The sequence below is a fragment of the Galleria mellonella genome, unplaced genomic scaffold (genome assembly GCF_026898425.1).
Source record: "Galleria mellonella isolate WM207_F2 unplaced genomic scaffold, CSIRO_AGI_GalMel_v1 utg132, whole genome shotgun sequence".
Taxonomy (NCBI): Eukaryota; Metazoa; Arthropoda; class Insecta; order Lepidoptera; family Pyralidae; genus Galleria; species Galleria mellonella.
The window spans coordinates 2761674-2782113 of record NW_026441989.1 but is presented as its reverse complement, the minus strand read 5'-3'; the positions used below and the strand labels follow the sequence as shown (position 1 = coordinate 2782113).

General features: G+C 32.7%; 2 protein-coding genes across 4 annotated transcripts in view; one reads left to right on the top strand and one right to left on the bottom strand.

Moving 5' to 3' along the window:
• The window catches only part of LOC113518510 (transcriptional coactivator yorkie), a 45542-nt gene extending 35165 nt beyond the window's left edge, over positions 1-10377 (bottom strand). For 2 of the 3 annotated variants that reach the window (XM_026903477.3, XM_026903479.3), the window contains exon 1: positions 9762-10376. In XM_026903477.3, the coding sequence (XP_026759278.1) occupies positions 9762-10234 (473 nt within the window). In that variant the 5' untranslated portion in view covers positions 10235-10376. Of the gene's footprint in view, positions 1-9761 lie in introns of all 3 variants that reach the window. The other variant, XM_026903480.3, reaches the window with a different exon arrangement.
• A 3054-nt stretch (positions 10378-13431) lies between these two features.
• LOC113518206 (zinc finger protein 37-like) lies at positions 13432-19537 on the top strand. The gene is made up of 5 exons (XM_026903010.3): positions 13432-13829; positions 13912-14555; positions 16118-16313; positions 17647-17925; positions 18789-19537. The coding sequence occupies exons 1-5, from the start codon at positions 13689-13691 to the stop codon at positions 18945-18947; spliced, it is 1419 nt and encodes a 472-aa protein (XP_026758811.2). The 5' UTR covers positions 13432-13688; the 3' UTR covers positions 18948-19537.
• The last annotated feature ends 903 nt before the right edge of the window (positions 19538-20440 follow it).

Below are 20440 nucleotides of genomic sequence, written 5' to 3'. Positions count from 1 at the left end.
TGTCCTATTCGTGTTTCTACCATGAAGCAGTTGTGGTCGCATGCCTGTGTTTCGGTTTGAAGGGTTATGGCTGTGAATTTACAGGGTACAAAGGTATAACAACAGTCCTCAGGGTATCATGGACGAAACAGTATACTTTGTTATGTCCATGATACTGTGTATGTCTATAGGCGACAGTTACCACTTTCCATCAGATGGGCCTCAGCTTGTTTGCCATTCTAGTTGATTAAAAAAAAAACATACAAAAGGATTATTAGTAATTAGGAGGCTAGTAGCTTGTAGTAGTACCTAGCATATTGCTAGGTCATTTTAACCTCTAACAAACAAAGAAACAATCTTTCTGGAAATCATCGTAATTAATTTCTAATATTTCTCATGGTGGGTCAAGTGACCCGACTTCATCCTCCTCGTTTTATGATTCAATAATACCCCACCATTATCCATCATTAACATAGTCGGGTGTACAATTCCATTAAAAAAACCCGCCAATGGTACACGTGGCATTACATAGATAAAATCCGTATTTATTAAATCTATGTTTTACATTAAATCGTACGTCGGAGAATTCAATCGTATAAAATAATTATTATACGGAAATAATAATAATATTTAACTTAAAATTTTAAATTCCAAATTCATATTATAAATTTTAAATAAGTATATATCGTATAGATGCCTATTCTAAACAACTTGATTGTAACACGCAAACGGCCTTGTCAAAGACGTCTGAGAGGCTATTCCTTTCGCCTTGTACTGAGTACTGCGCCTAAATTAATGTAGGCTATATTGAATGAGAAGCATTAATTTGTGATTAAAATAATATCACGTGCACCTTTATTCGTTACGTTATCCCACATAATTTGTTGAAACTTGAAGACAGTTCACGCTTGTGACGCATGACAAATTAGTAGCCCTAATATACCTGTCTAAATAAAACAGGGTTGAATGAACTGGCGCTATCTTTTTCGTCCGCTGTTTATTCCTTTGTATGCGACGCGAGAAGTTTCTCTGATTAAGGATTCAAAGAGCGACACTTAAAAGGAAATATTGCCCGAAGCCCAATCACTTGGTCATTGTATGAACAACGCACGCTAGCCGGTCGAGAAATGAGGATAGCATGTTTTTGTACTTGACTCTGTGAATATTTGGTAGGATTTTTGCGTATTATTATAGCTGAGTTAATAATGCTGGTGATAAAAAATAAAACCCTTTTGAAGTTTCGAAACCATGTCAGAGCCATCTTTCTATTTGATATCTTTTGATCGATTATTCAGTTTATCGATCACGAGTTACGTTGTACACAATACGATTTGTTCGCTGGCATTAAACCATTGAAATTATGCATGTTACTTAATTATCTTAAGAAGTATAATATATATTAAATTAATACTAAACAGTACAGTTGTAGTAACATCTCTACCAAAAGGGTATCGAAAATAATTATAAGCATATACGTATATAGGAGCATCAAGGGCATGTTATACTCGTAGAGTACACGAAATAATTTGTGTTTCAACTGCACAATGTTTAATTAATTAATTTTTAATACATACATGTTTTTGGTGAGCTTTAAAAATTTACCAATACACTAACCAAAAATAAAACATTATAATAATAGTATAATGGAAATACTCGTAATAATAGTAATAAAAATTTATGTCAAATATTCAATTCCAATACAAAAGTCTATCTATTACAAAATTTGTTTATCGTAAATTTTAGTGTTGTATCTATTTTACTTTATAGGCAGGTCCGAGAAGTCGGGTCAAGAGTCAGCAGTAAGGTGTGACGCGTGGATGCTACTGGGCCTGATAACGCCGCGTTGGGCGTCCGCCAAGGCAATTTGCATCGCTACCCATTTCGGAACATCGCCAAGTCTAGCCGAACAAAACCACTGAGAATTACCCTCCATTCCAATAATAATTAAAGCAAACATTTCACAGTCGAGACGCACGCCGACGGACGTTATGGAGCTTATAAAGCATCGGCCCCAGCTCGCAATTAAGAAACGACGTGCACGTCTATTTAGGAACACACGGAAGAGACGCACCGCTTGCAATGGTCCATCGCGGTTTGCTCCTGCAGCCGTCGCCGTCTCGCGGAGCAGAGCCAAGCGGCCGACTGTCTAAATTAATACCTTTGATATTCGAAATATCAATATTTTAAGGGAGCTTATGAAGTGCGTCGTTGCAGATACACGCAGGCCTTCCGCGTTGGCAATCCTGACGTGCGCTAACGAACCGAGTTAAACGAAGTATATAATAAATCGCCGTGATAAACATTCACATATCTATACCCCTATACTGTTGCCTGTCAAATATTGTACAAATCATAGAAGGAATTTCTGTTATTTTATACAGCACCGTCACCGCAGATAATTGATTTCGCCTTTGCCTATAATAAAATATACTTACCTGAATATTTAAATATTGGATAACAGCTATACAAGAATTGTCATATTTTTTTTTATTTTTTATCAAAGAGCAGTATATTATTATATTGCGGTGTTTATTTACGAGGTGGTAAAACCTTTGATGTTGTTGGCTGTCGTCCACACAGGGAGACAACCGACATGCGAGTAAAAGAACAATAATAATATGAACACCTTACTATTGTGAACACTACGTAATATATTCAATCAACAACACCAAGGATTTCATTTTGCTGCGACTGCATTGTAATATTTAAACTAGTTAGGCTCTCCAACCAACTCCCTGAAAAAAATTTAGGTCGTCATTCATCTCCATCTGGAGAGGTAACACCTATCGAGAATCTTTTTTCCTCACTGATTATCTGTACTAGGATTAAGTTATGATTACTACCCACGTCAGTAACTTAACATCTGCGGATATCTATATTCCGACAAGAAGTCTTGTCACTATTATTCTATAATACAACACCAAGCTACCTCGACAGGATTTGTCGATTCGAACGACTTGTATGTGCCTTGAGCATAGAGACCTATTAGCAAAATCATAACTACAATGACGTTGAACTATTTTTAGTTGCAAATATTGGTAATATTTATTTTCCACTCGTAACCATTTGCGCAACCGAGAACGTAACGTGACAATAATGGCAACGGCGCCAGACCGACCATTACTGATTATCGATATAATTGTTCCAATACACTCGACCTGGCTTTAAGCATTAGCGCCGCATCTGTTTCGGTGAAACAAATAATCGAAACTACCTATATAAAATCTATTTTCAACATTACAACTATAAACTATATTTACTGACATAGAAATTTTTCATTATAGAAAATATTTTTTTATGATATGAGGAGAAACGAAATCTTTTATTGCGTTAAGTGTTTATAAAAATCTGCAGATCTAGTCTTTATGTTATCTTCATTTTCTAAAACACTTATTCATAGTCCTCCACGACTTGACTTCAAAGAAGTAACTTCCTTAATTTTCCTAAAATAACTACAGTTTAGATTAATTTTATGACGTAATCAACGTTCCATTGGTTTCAAAGCATGTTTAATATTAATAAGATTTGTATTAGTAGTGTTAGAAACATACACAACTTTGACATTACTATTAGTTAATTCCAAATCAAATTCAACTATATTACTCCCTTTTAGAAAAACTAACGTATCCGCGTGCTGCCGCTATGCAACATCCGATTTCCCCTCTGTTTGAAAAGGGTGACGAACAAGCGGACAGCATTCAATATCTTTCCGTAGACAGCGTTCACTTGACTTTGTAACTACTTTCTATTACAATGGTAAGTACTTGTATAAAAATAACATATACCTGTTTTTATTTTAGTAAACAAGTTCTAAAAGAACGAGATTCTTTATTCACCTGTATTTTCTGTTTGTACACACACTCACAATATATTCGTCACCTGATCGCTTGTTGTGCCTAAATTTTCATATTAATTGTCGATCTACATCATAAAGAAGAAGGTTCCTAATTCGGTTGTATTTATGTTTGTAATCGCATAACTTCTTCAGTTATTAACCGATTTGAATTATTTTTTGTAAAGTATTTTTTGTAACTGAAAGGATACTTACAGACTGGCTCATAGAATTTTTATTAAATCCGTTCAATTATTTTGTTTTAAATCAAAATAATTGGTTTTGCCATAATGGAAGTCATTCGTCAACTTTTTTTTACAGAGCAAAACCAAGCTCGACGCGGAGCAAAGTCAACTTATTGCACTGTACTCTAAAAGACGTTAAATCTAACATATCTATGAACTGCCTCGTCGCCCAATGTTACGTTTTAATCCGGATTTATATCGTGAAATTGTAAAAAAATTAATATTAGTAACATGAAACTTGTTTCATGACATTAATTATCTCTCATTTCATTAATGTGTCAATAGTTTAAAGTGGAAACTTCTGCTTTGGTAATAAATGCATTAGTTTCACATCAAAACAATTTCGTGCACTATTAAATTTTTATAAACTATCATATAACAAATTTCACAAAATTCAACTCACTAATAATTCACTATTTAATCTAACTTAATTTTACATTACGAAACTACATGCATGCATGATACACGAAACCAATATTGAAATATAAACTCGATTTTATTCGTTTTAAAATATAAAAATTGAGATTACTAATCAAAATTAATTGTCACGATTGAAATGGCAGTTTTTTGCAAAACTAATTTATCTACTTGTTTTAAAAAAATCGATCTAAGCGTAACATAGTAACTAATGACTAAGTATAGTATAGGAAGATATGATTTTTAAACTCTTTAGCATTACGCTTGAAGGACCCAAGATTAGAGAAAGAAACACGTCACGGGAAAGGCATTTCCACATCCTTACAACCCGGTTCAAGTAGGGAATTCAAAAACTCAAATACAAGTGTGCACTGTTAAGAAAAAGGAGAGAAGAGGCAGCATTATATTTTCTATGCCTACTACATAACATCGTATATTGCCGTGTGGTCCCGGCATTGAATGGGCCACCCCTTTCTTCCAGTGGATGTCGTAACAGGCGACTAAGACAACTTAGTGGTCAAAGGATGGGCAGCAGCGTCCCTCTTAAGACATAACCAAATGCGTAACTGCGGTTGCCAACCTGCTTGCAAAATGTAACGATTATTGGCAAATCCTCCCTTCTATGGGGAAGGTCTATGTCCAGTAGTGGACAGTTTACGGCTGATATAATAGTAATAATAATAATAAATTCAAACCAGAATATTGAGTTAATTCAAAGTGGAATATTGAATAGTGGCATGTTCAAATTGCGTACTATGTTGGGAATTTCAGACTCTATCATCTTTAACGATTTCCATATCTCACTGAGTTCCATGGAATCTCTTCACTCTGGCTTGTAAGATATCCAGTCTGAATCATAGGCCATTATAATTGACAACTGTAGAAATACGAGGAAAGTGAATTTTATGTTTAATTACCATACTCGTTAGTATATAATGGTATAATGCTACACATTTGAAACTATCATGACAAATAAAATACCGCAATAATGTATGTAATTTACTTACTATACACTATTTATGAATATAATAAAAAACGAGTAAATTATTGTCGATTAAATTTTATAATTTTTTATACATCAATTTCAACTGTTCGATGTTTAAATTAATAACTAAAGATTATAACAGACAAGCGAAATACTACTCTTGACAAATATCTCTATTCCAATAAGCAACGCCGGAAGCGATAACAAAACATAGGTACTCCTAGGTATACCTGTGAATTGCGCAGCTTCTGGGTGGCGACATGCTGAGTTGGAATTATAAGTAAAACTTACGTGTGGTCGTGTACCTGATGTTGCATATTACGATGTAAGTACTTGTAATAATAATTATAAACAATGAACGAATCATTTGCAGATGTTGATAATTCCACTCCAGCAGTGAAGTTTAGTGGAAGAGCTAAAGTGAGTATAGATATAGCTCTGATTGTGTACTCACCTAGTCGCTTCTGAATCATATGGCATCGGCTCTCAATTCACAAATACTGGACATTGAGGGCAGATTATGCTTTTTAAAGAAATACAAATAGAAAGCCCTCAATTCACTTATATTTCATACGTGTGTATATTACACGATGTCTTCACTAATTCTGAACAAAAGTTGATAGTATTGTTACTTCCTTCATTACTACCCTTCCTTTATTGTCTCGAGTTAATAATTTTGTTACAATGAAAACTACTGAGCTTTATACAGAGCAAACTCTTTATCTTTATCAATCATATTATTCGAATTGATCCGTGTACGTTGTAATATTATAATTAGGATCTCTGTCAGTCAGCCTTTCCAAATACCATATACCTACAGAAAACGTTAGTAAATATGCACGATAAGATAGAGCAAATTATAATTATCATAATTAGTTGACATAAATTTTTCACAGAAATCCACTAATGGTATTTTTCTGAACCCAATTTTTTTTTCTATTTATATTTCAACCTAGTACTTCAATATGTAGCAATTTACATCTGCATATTTTTGGGTGAATATTATGTAATTTATTTACTTATTGTAAACCAACGTTGATGAGTTTTAATGAAAAAGGTTTACACTTCCACCGTGTGTGTGATCCCATACAAATATTATTACGATCATACGGCGTTTCCTATTTGTATAATTTATTATTTAATATTCGGAGAGAAAACTGAGATATTCTCAAGTGAAATCTAAATTTATATGCTTTTAACTTAGAAAATATATGATTTGCCAAGTTAAAACTGAATTGAGCGCGCCATTGTCCGCGCGTTACAATATTTCCCATACTCATGGGACTTTGAGGAAACCATTTCTTGATGAACGAACATCTACACTATTATGACATTAAACAATCTTATATCCCAGCCTGCTTACATTAAGCGTGACCATTTAATTAACAAAGATTGTCTACAACGTTCCTACACGACTTTATACACTGGACTGCTCCATTGTCAGTAAGAATACAATTATATTCCTTATTCTTAATACAACAAACTATGAAATATAACATAAAAACATTTTTGATTTGTTAGTTATCCACTTAGGTCTGTAATGGGTGATAATGAAATGGTCACCCCAACAGCGCTAACAGTATATGCTGGCGGGGTCCTAGTGAGTAATAATATATAAGGATGATCAGTTAACACGCCGTGCTGTATTCACCTAGAATTAAGCACAGTGGTTTCCGTTTGGGATGGACCTGACAGGACACGATTGAAAGAATCAATACGGTTTAAAAGAAGGTGACCTGCCAGAGTATATTGTTAGCAATGGGCCCCTAGAACCCATCATTAATAATCCTTTCCCCAACCCCGCCTTCTAGGGTAATCTATATATATATAATCTTGTGTTAAAGTGTTCATTATCGAACTTCTTCGAAATGGCTTGCTAGCTCCGAAATTTTTTGTGTATATTTGGCAGGCCTTAGAATAGGTTGTAGGCTATTTTTTGTACTCCTAAGTGATAAGGGTGGTCAAACAACGTTTGCCGGATTAGTTAGTTTTAATATATATTTAGTATATATATTTAAACTAACTAGCTTAAGAGCACAGCACTGAATATTTTTTTTTATTTTTTTAATTAGATATTTTACCAAAGGGAGACTTTGTACAAAAGTCGTTTGCTTGGACACCTCTGTCCCATTCGTGTTTCAACCGTAAAACAGTTGTCTTTGCATGGCTGTCTTTTGGTTTGAAGGGTGGGATATGGCGTGAATTTACATGGTATAATATATATATGGTATAAAACTTAATAAATTAAAGGATAAAATAAATGAAAAAGCGAAAATAACAATTCTGAGGTTAGAGTAACTTGTATTATTACATTTCCGAGTTCAAAAAGCTGTAGTTTATTTGCATAATCAAAACTCTCTTTATTAAAATACATTATCGTCACTTAGGCAATCTTATCACGATCGCATTGTAGGTACCTGCGTACCTGCTGTTATCACTTGTCAGTGTGCCCGTATGTGATAAAACATGATAAAACCAATGAAATGATTCATGTCAGACGAAACACAATACTATGTACCTTCATTGGATACAATGGATATTAAACCTCTTTTCAGCGTTAACTACCTTTTAAATTTTAAGATATTTACCTATTTATTTAGTTCAAGGGTTCCATGTTCGTATTTTTTGTACCTGTTCCTACCAACATTTATTTAAAATTTTTATTCAACTACGGCAAAGTAATTTCATTAGTCTTATACTTGCAGAAGTTAGTGGTGGTAACATTGTCTAAAAATAACTATGATAAGAAAACGAAATATAATCAGGATGCTGATAAACACTTATGTTACAAAAAGGCAGGTGCTTTAAAGTTACACGCTTATCAGTTTTGCAATACCATTTAAGTGTGTACGACTGTACCAGTATTATTATTGTATAGGTAAGTAGGAAGTTAACATTTGGACTAGACAAAGAAAACCGTGATTAAGATTATAAAAGGAACTTAGTATATATATTTACGTATATTATAATATATGCAAATAACTGTATATAGTGACGGGTAGTGTTTGAAACCATAAAAATGCTGTGGTTTCATTATGCAAGCAGCATTAAGTCGATACTCTCATAGGTAGAACCTAAGTATTAATGTTACTTTATATACGTAGTTACTAGATACCTGATAAATATAAACATGTTGACAAGTTGTAATCTAGACGAGAGATAATACGACAGGTAGATACCTACCTAGACGAGTTCATCCCTACTATGTATTAGGCATGTGCAAATTTGTAAATATTAAATAAAAAGCTGAACTGATTCAAATTAAATTTGATACACGGATAGACCATAGACTAAATAAACACATACCATATTTTTATTCCATTTCCCATGGGCATAGTTGACAGATACTGCTAGTATTATAAATATGAATGTTTATAATTTGTAGGTAGGTATGTTTGTTAATCAAGCAGACTATGAATGAAATTTAGTACGCAGACTATAAGAGGTATCTATAAGAACTACACTCGAGGATATTCCTTAAGTTTATTTACTATGTACAAGTATATTACTATATATCATGTTTTTTCTATGTATGGACATTCGACTTCTACAGTTTTTTTATATGTATAGATATAGATTATTATACTACTATCTCATGGACTAGGTACGTTTTTCCAAAATAATGCGTGGTCAAAACTACGGATTAAATCTTGTTAAGGTTAATATTGGTAAACATTATTGGTAGGTAGAAATGTTTATCATTTGGTAAGTATATTAGATAAGTGTAACATGCAAGTACAGTGACAATAGCGTGTAAAATTAAAACCAGAAGTATCTATTTACTAATAATTGATTTAGTGCCTTGACAGGTAAAATAAGAAGTAAAATAAATTCGGTCTAGCGCGAGGTAAAAAAACTTTACTTCCTCTGAATGCTATAGAACATACAACTATATTAAATTTTTATTTCACTTGATTTCACGGGTATTGATTTACGTAGTATGTTAACCTAACATACGTACATACATACCTATATACAATTAACAATACGTTAATAAATGGTTCATATCATTGATTCCATATGCACATATACAGAAATGATATAGGCAGTACGATAGGTACTGCCTATATTTCGGTTTTTTATACAATTGAAAGGATCCATTATAATACTAAATAAAAGTAGGTACCTAAATATTTGCAGTCAAGGTAGGTAGATTAGGTACCTACCTATATACATAGCTTTAGCAATAAGTATATGCTTTAGAAACATTCTCTTTTGCCATAAGAATAAATTATTCTTATGCTTTTACATTATCCTCTATGCTTAAATAAAAACGAATTGTTAAAATGTAAATCTGACTTACTTGAGATAATAGACTTGTCCTTCAGGTGTTCGAGCTTGCTCCCAACCAGGTGGAAGTGGGCCAAGTTCATCTGGAATATGTGTTGCGACATCATAGGACCTCTGTTTCGTGTGCTGATGATGCAGCGGAGGTTGTTGAGTCTGTTGACCCGCTGCATAAGTCTGTTGTAAACTAGCTGGTGACGAATGTGCCCGAGAGTGCGAAACTGGTGCGGCGCCAGTCGCTGACGACGACCCGAACGCAGAATCAGCCGAGTTTTCTCGCGAGTGAGACACAGATGGCGACTTGGAACCGGTTGACGGCGGGTTAAAGAACGACTTTGGAAGCTGTCGCATACGGAGAGGCACCTGTAGCGGCCGTTTCGAGTCCGGCTTAAGCACTGTGTCGAACAATGACTGTAGAACCGAGTCAGAATCCTGGTCCACACGGAGGACCAGGTTCGATTTCTGTTCACCGTCCGAATTGAGAGCCATAATTACGTCGGAACGAAGAAATCTCGAAACCGACCTGGCCCACCGCTGTGACACAACACTAGCACGCGACGGGCTGGCGCGGCGCCACCCAACGTCTCTACTATAAAGCGCTCGTTGCGCGACTGTGACTGACTGACGGCACTGACGCATGCCCCGCCCGCACCGCGCGAATCTCCCTGCCCACGCGCACCCGCCGCACTACCCGCACAGCAGACCGGTCTTCAAATACAATACCCATTACCCTGCTTTGCTTATCCATCACTCCTTCGGGTTGGGTGGTTGGGCATAAGGTACATAGGTAGGAACAGCACGTTTTTAATGTATACCACTAAGATCCCTTGACTCAGACATGGTCGATTTGTAGGTACATTAAATTCATATTTTACATTATGTACCTATACTCATTTAATCCCAATTATTATTCATAGGTAATAGGTATATATGTACTACTTAGATTATATAAATAGAATGTCTCCATACAAATGCTTCTAGAAAAGCAGGTCAACCTTTTCATAAAATTTTACATGATAAATTATTATGAGTGATTCCTTTATAACTTCTATATGTATTTTGTCTTATAAATTATGCACCTTTTTATTGCGTCAAAACTAATTTTGTTTATTAAATATAGATACGTCAAGGTATATTGTGTGCAAGGTATATAGAATACTAATAAAAAAACGAGTCACCTAATTAGCTGACAAAAAGTTGTCCCGTTTTTCGGACTTAATGCTCTATCTATATAATAATATAACCTACTACTATGCTTGACTTGCCCTCAGTCACCTGTATCATAGACGATGAGTATTTAATATAAGGTATAAACCTTCTGATATAAGTTTTTCTGGAAGAAAACGGTTAACGATTAACCACCACTTTCACTACTACCTTTTTCAATATTTTAGCATTATTAGTATATACAGTATATTAGTACATGGATGGACCGTGTGAAAGATAATATGGCTAGAATGGGAGTGAATATGAAATAGAGATAATTGATTAACATCGATATATCGAATTTATTCGATGTTTTCCATACGATATATCGGATTGATTCGATGTTTTGACAAATGTTTTTGTATTCGATATATCGATATATTTGTTCATAGAAACATCAAATATTTCCTTTTTTATTTTTTTGTCGAATCTATTAAAAACCTAAATTATTTTAAAACTACTTGATAACTTGAATTTTAAATAAGGTTCATTAAGATATCACTGTCTTAATCACAGATCATTTATACATTAATTATTATTGTACATTCTGTTTAATTACCTAATACTCTCTTTTTGCTATTTTCCAGTAACGCAACCAAATCATTGTTTTGATTGGTTAGACAAGTTTATGTAAAACTTTTACTCGTAGCGAGTATAATTAAATACTCTAAATACCTAACTAAATGAGATGACGCACCATCTTATTGCTAGTTCGAAATTGAAAAGGGATGTAATGTTGTATTCCTATCATGTTTATGAATTCTCTACTTGTTTGTGACAGTGTTTTATATTGAAGATATAAACGACCTCTTATATTATAATACATTTTATAATAATAAATATATTTCCTATTTTATTCTTATAAATGCTATATCATTATAATAAAGTAAGTAGTTATTTGATATGTTATATAGCACTGCTGACGTACCACAAACAAATATCACAAACTTTGCGCATTTCGCTGAAAAATGTAATATTAATTAAACTTTTATGAAAAGTATTCGATAGTGAAAAAATATCGATGTTTTCTAGCGTTATATCGATAAACATCAATGCTAGGATCCGATGTTTTACATCGAATATAAATATCGATATATTTTTTAAGTGGATACCCCTAATATGAAAATAACTTCGAATAGAGATGAATACAAAACTCAATATTACACCGACCTCAAGTAAGTAATTAGGATAAGGGCAAGTAGGAAGATGATAATAATTTTGGTAATATTAATGAAATAAAGCGATAATGAAATACCTTCTTGAATTAGGTAAATAGGTTAACAGATTTATAGCCACTTTGTACTTGATAAATTTAAAATTCATTGAATTGGTTGTATTGATTTCATGAATTAGTTCCGTTTTTACCATTAAAAAGAAAGCAGTAGTAGTTGTCGCTGAAAAGTTCATTTAACCCATCTAGGGACTAAAAAGTAATTGTGCTACGTACTATAATTTTTTTACAATGAGGTATCGTTCAAGCCTGTGACAGTTGGAATGACATGTTTCTATGAAACTAACATAGTTTCACCAAGCTGTAAAAAATTTATTACGGCAAATCGTGGTCATCTTGAATAAGCGTTATGTTAGTTAGATTTATGGCGCTATATAAAATATAGCGCTTGGAGGGGAAGGGGAGGGGAGAATTGTTAGTAATGTGGACTACCGGTCCCATTGTTAGCAATATGCCCTGTCAGATCGACCTTAACGTGGTCCCCCTGGAAATTCGTACTGAATTTGAGGTATATTAATCACGATGGGCTAACTGACCTGCCTTTTCATTTTCTTTATCATCACTCATTAGTGCCTCGTCAGAGTATCCCGTTAGCGCAGGCGCAGTTAACATTCCATTATCATCCATTAAAAAAATATATATAGCGCTTCACTTATAAACATTTTTTTCAAATATTAAGGTAACTATAACAGTCGGCAACTAGCACATGACACCTATAGTATTACAGACGTCCATAAGTTACAGTGGTTGTTTAGTATAAATACAATTAAATTTTACATTATTGTATTTTATAATTAATTTATTTTTTCATATAGTAGCGGAGCTAATTGCTTTATTATAAATTTTGGTGATCTTGTAAAATAAATTAAAATCTATCAGCGTTGTTCCTACCATGGCTCCTACTATTTGTTGTTATGAACCGAATTTTAAGAGGTTTTTTTATCATTGTACACGAAAAAAAATCTTTAGTATAAAATTTGTGTTATCTCTTAACCGAATTTAAAAATGTTATATGATAAACTCACTAAGTTTCTAGTAGTTACTGAACACTATAAACTACATAGAGATGCTAACATGTGTCCAATACTACGAATATTAAATTGCTTTATATATCAATACTGTTGCTAATAAATTAATGCTATGATGGTAGCTTAAATAAATTTTCCAATATCGTGAATATAATGACAGTGCCAAGTCACATAGTATTTCTAATCTGTGGTACTTACCTACTCTATGCTATTTATTATACAGATCGGTCTGTGCATGCATTGCAATTTGTGACATTTGACATTGTTTGGCATACTAAAGTCGGCGAGTTTGCGCAATGTTACTTTGTTCTTCTTTATACTCGTTTATGCCCTACGAAAATTATCAATAATAATGAAGTATACAAAGCTCGACTCGCTATCTCGCAACGCGCATGCGTTGTCACTCATTGGAAAAAAATCATTACATTATACTTGGTACATGTTAGCTATGCTGCCCTTAGATACCTAGTAGATAATCATGGCTGTGGATCTTCAGGCCAGTTTTGAAAGATGCTGTCGTCTTTGCGCAGAAGAACAGGAAGTTACAATCATGATATTCAGTGCTGAAGCTGAAGCTATGCTTCTACAGAACAAGCTTAACCACTATTTGTTGATTGAGGTAAGATAATAGGGGCATTATTGGAGTTACCTAATAATTATTGTCTCATCTGTTTAATTCAAATGACTTCATACGACTGCAGGTTGACGAGGATGACAAATTACCAAAAAATATTTGTTTAAAATGTTGTACAAAACTGCAAACAGTATGTGAATTTATTGACACTGCTCGCAAATCACAAGAAGTACTTCTCAAGAGTAGTCTACTGCTGGAACAATACAATATTAACAAATGTGAAGGTGTAAATTTAAATAAACCTATTAAATCTGAATCAGATGCACACTCTGATGATGACAGCAAATTCACAGGAATGGAAGTTAGTGTTGATCCCATGATGGTTTTACAAAATTCTGATGAGGCGTTGTCGCCTATAAATGATGAGAATTCAACAATAACAGAGGATGTAACTCATTTATATACAGTAGACAGTGAAAATCTTAGTATAAAATTAATAAGAAAAGGTGATTCACAATGTGAAACTAAGTCAAATTCAGACGATGGTAAAAAGGACTCGAGTTTAAAACCTTTCCCATGTACCACTTGCGATAGAAGTTTTTTTACAGAATTGGCCCTTAAAAATCATTCTTGGATACATTATAATGATGAGAAACCTCATAAACAATACAAATGTAGTTCATGTGAAGAAGACTTTGATTTAAAATATGATTTTATACAACATTTAAAACAACACAAAACAATGGGTCTCTGTCAATTGTGCGGAAGGAGGTAAGTTATACAATTTAATTTTTGAGTAATAATTTCTTAATGGATAAATAATTACCACTAAAAATATTACACAGTACTAGCTGAGTCCTAAACTAAGCAGAGCTTATACTACTGTAGATACTAGACAGGTGATAGATGTACTTACATATCCTTTTATAAATCATTGTCTTACCCTAATCCCAATTATTATTTAGGGTTGCCATAATATGTTTATATTACAAAAAGATTTGGATTATAGTTTTACGATTGGCCATCTGCCAGATGTTAACCCTCTTTGAGAATCTTTTTATAAATACATATAATATTATACATAGAAAATAGCGTTATTATTATAAAATATTTTTATTGAAAGGTAAGTCCTGTGTTAAACTACTAAACCACCAAGGTTGTCATAACTTCATAATGATAATGATATGAAGCAATTGTGAGTATCTCAATTTTGGGAATGAACTTTTTTAAATTGACAGGGATATGTGTGTTCTGATTTGTGCGTCCAGATATTTGTTGGCTGGCATCTCGTAAACCAGTGTGTACCAGTCATAGCTTAAGAACCAGGCCAGAACCAATTACTTTGGTTGTGTGGTACTATATATTTACCCTTTTTTTTACAAGTTTTAATAACAAGTAGGTGGCCTACCTGTTGGAAAGTGATAACTGTCACATATAGAAAATATATATGCACCAAATTATCTATGAGTTACATAAATTACTACATATGGGTTTTTTAATGGGTGGTAATGGAATGGTAACCCCGCCTGTGCTATCGGTATACACTGGCGGGGCACCAGTGAGGGATGATAGGTGACGATGAAAGCAGGTCAGTTAGCCCATCATGACAATTTCCATTAGAATGAACCATGATGGTTTCCAGGGAGAACCGCATGGAAGTAAACCTGATAGGGTATATTGCTAGCAATGGGTCAGTTAGACCCCATTACTAACAATCTCTTTTCCCCCTACTACATATGAGTATGTATATCCATCTTCAGCTTACATATCTGTAAGTTAAATATTGATGGACCTATTTATGAGTACTTTTTTTTTCTAATAAGCTGTTTTAAAAGTAGATTTTTTATTGTTATAACATCAATAAAAACAAAAAGAATATAGAACAAGATTAATGTTTTATAATTAATCCTTTCCATTTTAAGATAAGACAGCCCATCATTGCCTCAATATTTTTTATATTGTATATTTATGTAACCAAGTAATCCTTTACTTCTTAAAGCATAATTCAATAGAGATTTGATTTATTTTTTAATACAAATGACATGGCAAAAAGGACCCTTATAATTTGCAATAGCTTCTGCTATTATTGGCCCACATGTAATGCAAAAAAAAATAACTTCTTAAAATTTTATAACGCACCTTCTAGGCAAGTGGGATATTATATGAAAGGAGTTAATTTGTACTTTTTAAAACCATTTCTTTTATTATTCTTATGTCATGTAATTTTTACTTATGATTGAAATGCCTTTCCTCTGTAGGAGCCTTATTTCATTATATAAAATCAACAAGTAAGATTAATGTAAATGGTCAATTAAAAGATATGTATTTTTCAGTTTCAGGACTGAAAAAAATTTAGATGCTCACATGTCTGCACACTTGTCATCTGGTAAATCATATACATGTAAAGTGTGTGGGCGTTCATATAGCACAATGAGTAATTTAAGAACGCATAGCATTACGCATAGTAACGAGAGGCCTTATCACTGTCATCTTTGCAAGAAAAGTTTTAAACGTAATCAGGATTTAAAGGTAAGAACAAAATAAAACTGATTGAATGAAAATGGCGAATAGAATTCACATGCCAAGGGTTCCATACATAGATATAGGATAAAAAGACCTTATGTATAAAAATGTTTATTTTATTTAGTTATATGATTAGAATTATTTTGTTTAATTCCACTGCCATTAATATGTGACTGCCAACACTTGTAGATTGATTACCACTGTTGCTAACAGAAGTTCTACAATCTTCCATATTATAAATCAATCTCCGAATGTCACTCTGATCACACATGTTCTGCTACACGTTTTCCAAATAGCGAAAGTAATTGTATTCAATCTTTTCATAGTTTGGGTGCCGAACGGTTAACACAGTGATCTAATAATTTGCCTCAAGACTCTTTTTTTAAAAATGAAACACCAGTGATATGGACCTTCGTAAAATAAGATCTAGTACAGTAAAATATTTATTTTAATTCTTAAAAGAAAGTTATTTAAAAAGAGTTTTTTTTTTTTGTGTGGTGTTTTAACTACAATTATAGCCCAAACTTAGAATTTGAAATTGCAATATTAATAATAATAATTATTAGCTATCTCAATAGTAACCATAATTAATATTGTTATTTAAAATTTCTTATTTCGAGTTATTAATTATAGCCCAAAATAAGAAATTTTAAATAAGTAGTTACAAATTGGACTCATAAATTTCATTTTGTAGGGTTTTTGATAATTTCTCATAAACTGTGTTTATTAGAAACATTTGTTTTATTTTTCCTTTAATATTTAACATACTTCGGTATACTGTAATTATTTCAAACTAGCTTTTTGCTCACTACTTCATTTGTGTATAATTTAGAAGTAGGAACACGAATGGAATAGATAACTTCTTCTAGATGACATATTAAAATACACTCTTTTTTTAAGTTCGATCTTCTGAAATACAACTGTGAAAACCGTATCCAACTTCGAGCAGTAGTTTTTGCGTGATGCTGGAACAAACATACATACAGACATAAAATTTCTAAAAAAAAAAATGTTATTTTGGCTTTTACAACTTTAATTCAGACTCCATACATTAAATTTTCTCAAATTTCCTATATACAGATATCGTCACGTTACAATTTTATTATAATAGTATTATTAACATTCTCTAAACCAAAACATAATCTTTGTTTAGTTTATATGTGCAAAATGATGATTATTTACTCTAATAGATTAGAATCTTTTTTAGTTGTTGTTTTTTTATTTACGTAATTTTATTATGTTTACAAGAGAAACATCATTAGTTGTATAGTTTTAAAAGATTATTTTTGAATACTCATTAATTATATTTAACTCTCATAAATTATATTTATGCTTTTAGTTTCACATCAATCAACACACTGGTGCTAAACCTTACAAATGTCCCTTCTGTGAAAAGAGCTTTGCTAGTTCAGGAAACTGTTACTCCCACCGAAGTCGGATGCATCCCGGTAAATGCCTTGATAATAAAATGCGACGTCGTAATACATCAAGAGAGTATAACCAAGTGTTGACTACACGACCCATTGCGCCAAAACCACCTCTTATTGCCGTCAGAGGGATCTTTAAATATCAATGCACCATGTGCGACCATAGTTTTATGAAGAGAGATAATTTCACTGTAAGTATAATGTCAGCTTTATATTCAAACTACTAGCCTTTCATTTATGGAAATACTGTTTCTCACAGTTTAGCACGTTGGCTGTCAGTATGTAAAGTATCTTATATGTTTAATTTGGATATAACATCGGGTATGTTATATCCTAATTTATGTAATGTATCAAATTTATTTCAAATCCGTTTAGTTGTTTTTGCTTAAAAAAGTAACAAATATTCGTCCATACATTTACATTAACATTAGCATTTATACTAATGTAAAATAACCAAACGGAGAAGAAAATCAGATACAGTCCAACATTTTAGCTTTTTTAAGGCAAGCCCAGAGTGAATGTTTTGTTACAAATCGTAGGCGTATTTAAGAAAAGAACCGGGTGGGCCATGTCCACCCTAGGATCCGAACAGAGCTTCACAAAGAGATGTCCGCAAATACATATATGCCTTTTTAAGGGGTCCGACTTACTCTGCAAAATAACTTAAATACATCAAGATGAATGAATTATTAATCTATTATATAATTTAAAGAGGTTATATTTAAAGATTATATCTTTTTTAATATTTTAAAAGGCTCGCTTACTAGTCTAAATAGTTTTTAATTAATGTTATATATCATGTCATCATCATCATCATATTAGTTCTTAATGGCCCACTGCTAAACATAAGCCTTCCCTTGGGGGGTTTTGCCAGTAGTTTCCACGCTTGGCAGGCGGATTGGTAATCGCAGTTAGGCTATAAAGATATTTTAATAGGGATGCTGCAGCCAATCTCGCGCCCTCCCTTAGTCGCCTCTTACGACATCCACGGGATGTCGTCGATTCTTCTTGGAGGCACTTCTATTTATTGATATATCTATTATTTCTTTTTCAGTATCACATGTATCAACACACTGGAGAGAAACCATTCCAGTGTTCATTTTGTAATGAGAAATTTGTAACAAGAAGAGGCCTTTTATTACACCATGACAAGGAGCATCCATCAAAGAATAGGCCTTTGGCACTCTTAACTAAAAATATCTTACTTAAATAATATTCATAAGGACCTAAAGTGATACGATAGTTTGTTAGTATTTGAGATTGGCGAATATAAGGCTGCATCGTTGCTATACTTAATAATTAAGTAGACACGTGAGAACAATATCAAATATTAATTAAATACATAGATGTTGAAGATACAAAGAATGAAATGAATGATTTTTTGGTTTCAAAGATTTTTTAAATTGCTATTTGTAAAGCAGAGAACAATTAAAAACGTGCATATGTTATAAGCATCTGTGTGCTATGGTAACTGTTAAATCAGACAAATTCTATAAAAGATTGGCATATTTTCCAAATTTGTGTATTTTCTTACTTTTAACTTTTATCTCTTTAAGTACATGTTAATCAGAAAATATTGTATTATTTGTATATTGTTATAGTCTCTCTAACTACAACTAAAAAAAAAAACAGATTGATATCTAGCTGGCACTTTATCCTATACTTCCATGATCTGAACAAGTGTTGATAGGATCAGTATTAGGGAATGTTATTGTCTGACAATTGATTGACGCATTTGTTTTAATTTTTGTGTTTAGGTAAGAGACAGATAATTATTTTTTAAATAAATTCAAATACCTCATTTGCAATGTGTTTTAATCTATTAGGTACTATTACTACTCAAGGTCCCCCGTCTGATATATTGGCTACATTCGTTATTTATTATTTGGAAATACTGATTATTAAGATGACAAAAAATATATATGGAGAATCTTAAAATCTTATAGGCCTCCACCACAGATATGAACTAATACTTAATTGAAAATCTTTCAATACTCAAAGTTGCAATTAGACTAAACTTCCGAGTACTTTTCATGGAGCAAAGTATCCTATCCCAAAAATTTACTCAAGTTTCCTTAGCTTTTATACAACTTAGATTAAAATCTATTCTCTGATTATGTAGAAAGAAAGTAAAGAAATGAAGTGATTTCTATTCTATATATATTTTCATGACCAGTTCTTTACGCGAAGGTAGAGGCCTTTACATACCTATATACAAATTTATTTTATTGTATTTTTATAACTCGTCTCATGCATCCACGTCGGCTTTAAAAACAGTACAGAGATAGAACTTTTAATACATTTTTATTCAAGGAAAATTGAGTATTATTGAATAAAAATTTTCTTGTATGATTCTATTGCTTAATTTTTGCTATCGTTAGATGGCAGTTCATGGAATTGAAATTGGAAAAGTATGTGCTACAAGTATACGTCAACGAGGTACCAATAAGAGATGATAGATAAGAATTAAATCAGATCCAATTGTGACAAATTTACCAAAATGAACCACTTGTTTCCAGGATGCACCGATTGACGGTCCATCTGATGTATATGTAGCATATTGTTAATAGTACAAAAGTTAAACCTATGGGTAAACTCTACTACTAATAATTGGTTTGTCGGGGCGAGGGGGGCAGTCTGCATCAAATGTCAGTAATATAACGTATCCAGTATAAAATTAATTAATTGATAATGCGATTCAATAAA

What these genes read in the sequence shown, in the direction of transcription:
- LOC113518206 (XM_026903010.3), top strand. Translation starts at nt 13,689, where the DNA reads ATGGCTGTGGATCTTCAGGCCAGTTTTGAAAGATGCTGTCGTCTTTGC. An exon ending in TGTCAATTGTGCGGAAGGAG is followed by an intron (nt 14,556 to 16,117) that starts GTAAGTTATACA and finishes TGTATTTTTCAG; the next exon opens with TTTCAGGACTGAAAAAAATT. An exon ending in TGAAGAGAGATAATTTCACT is followed by an intron (nt 17,926 to 18,788) that starts GTAAGTATAATG and finishes TTTCTTTTTCAG; the next exon opens with TATCACATGTATCAACACAC.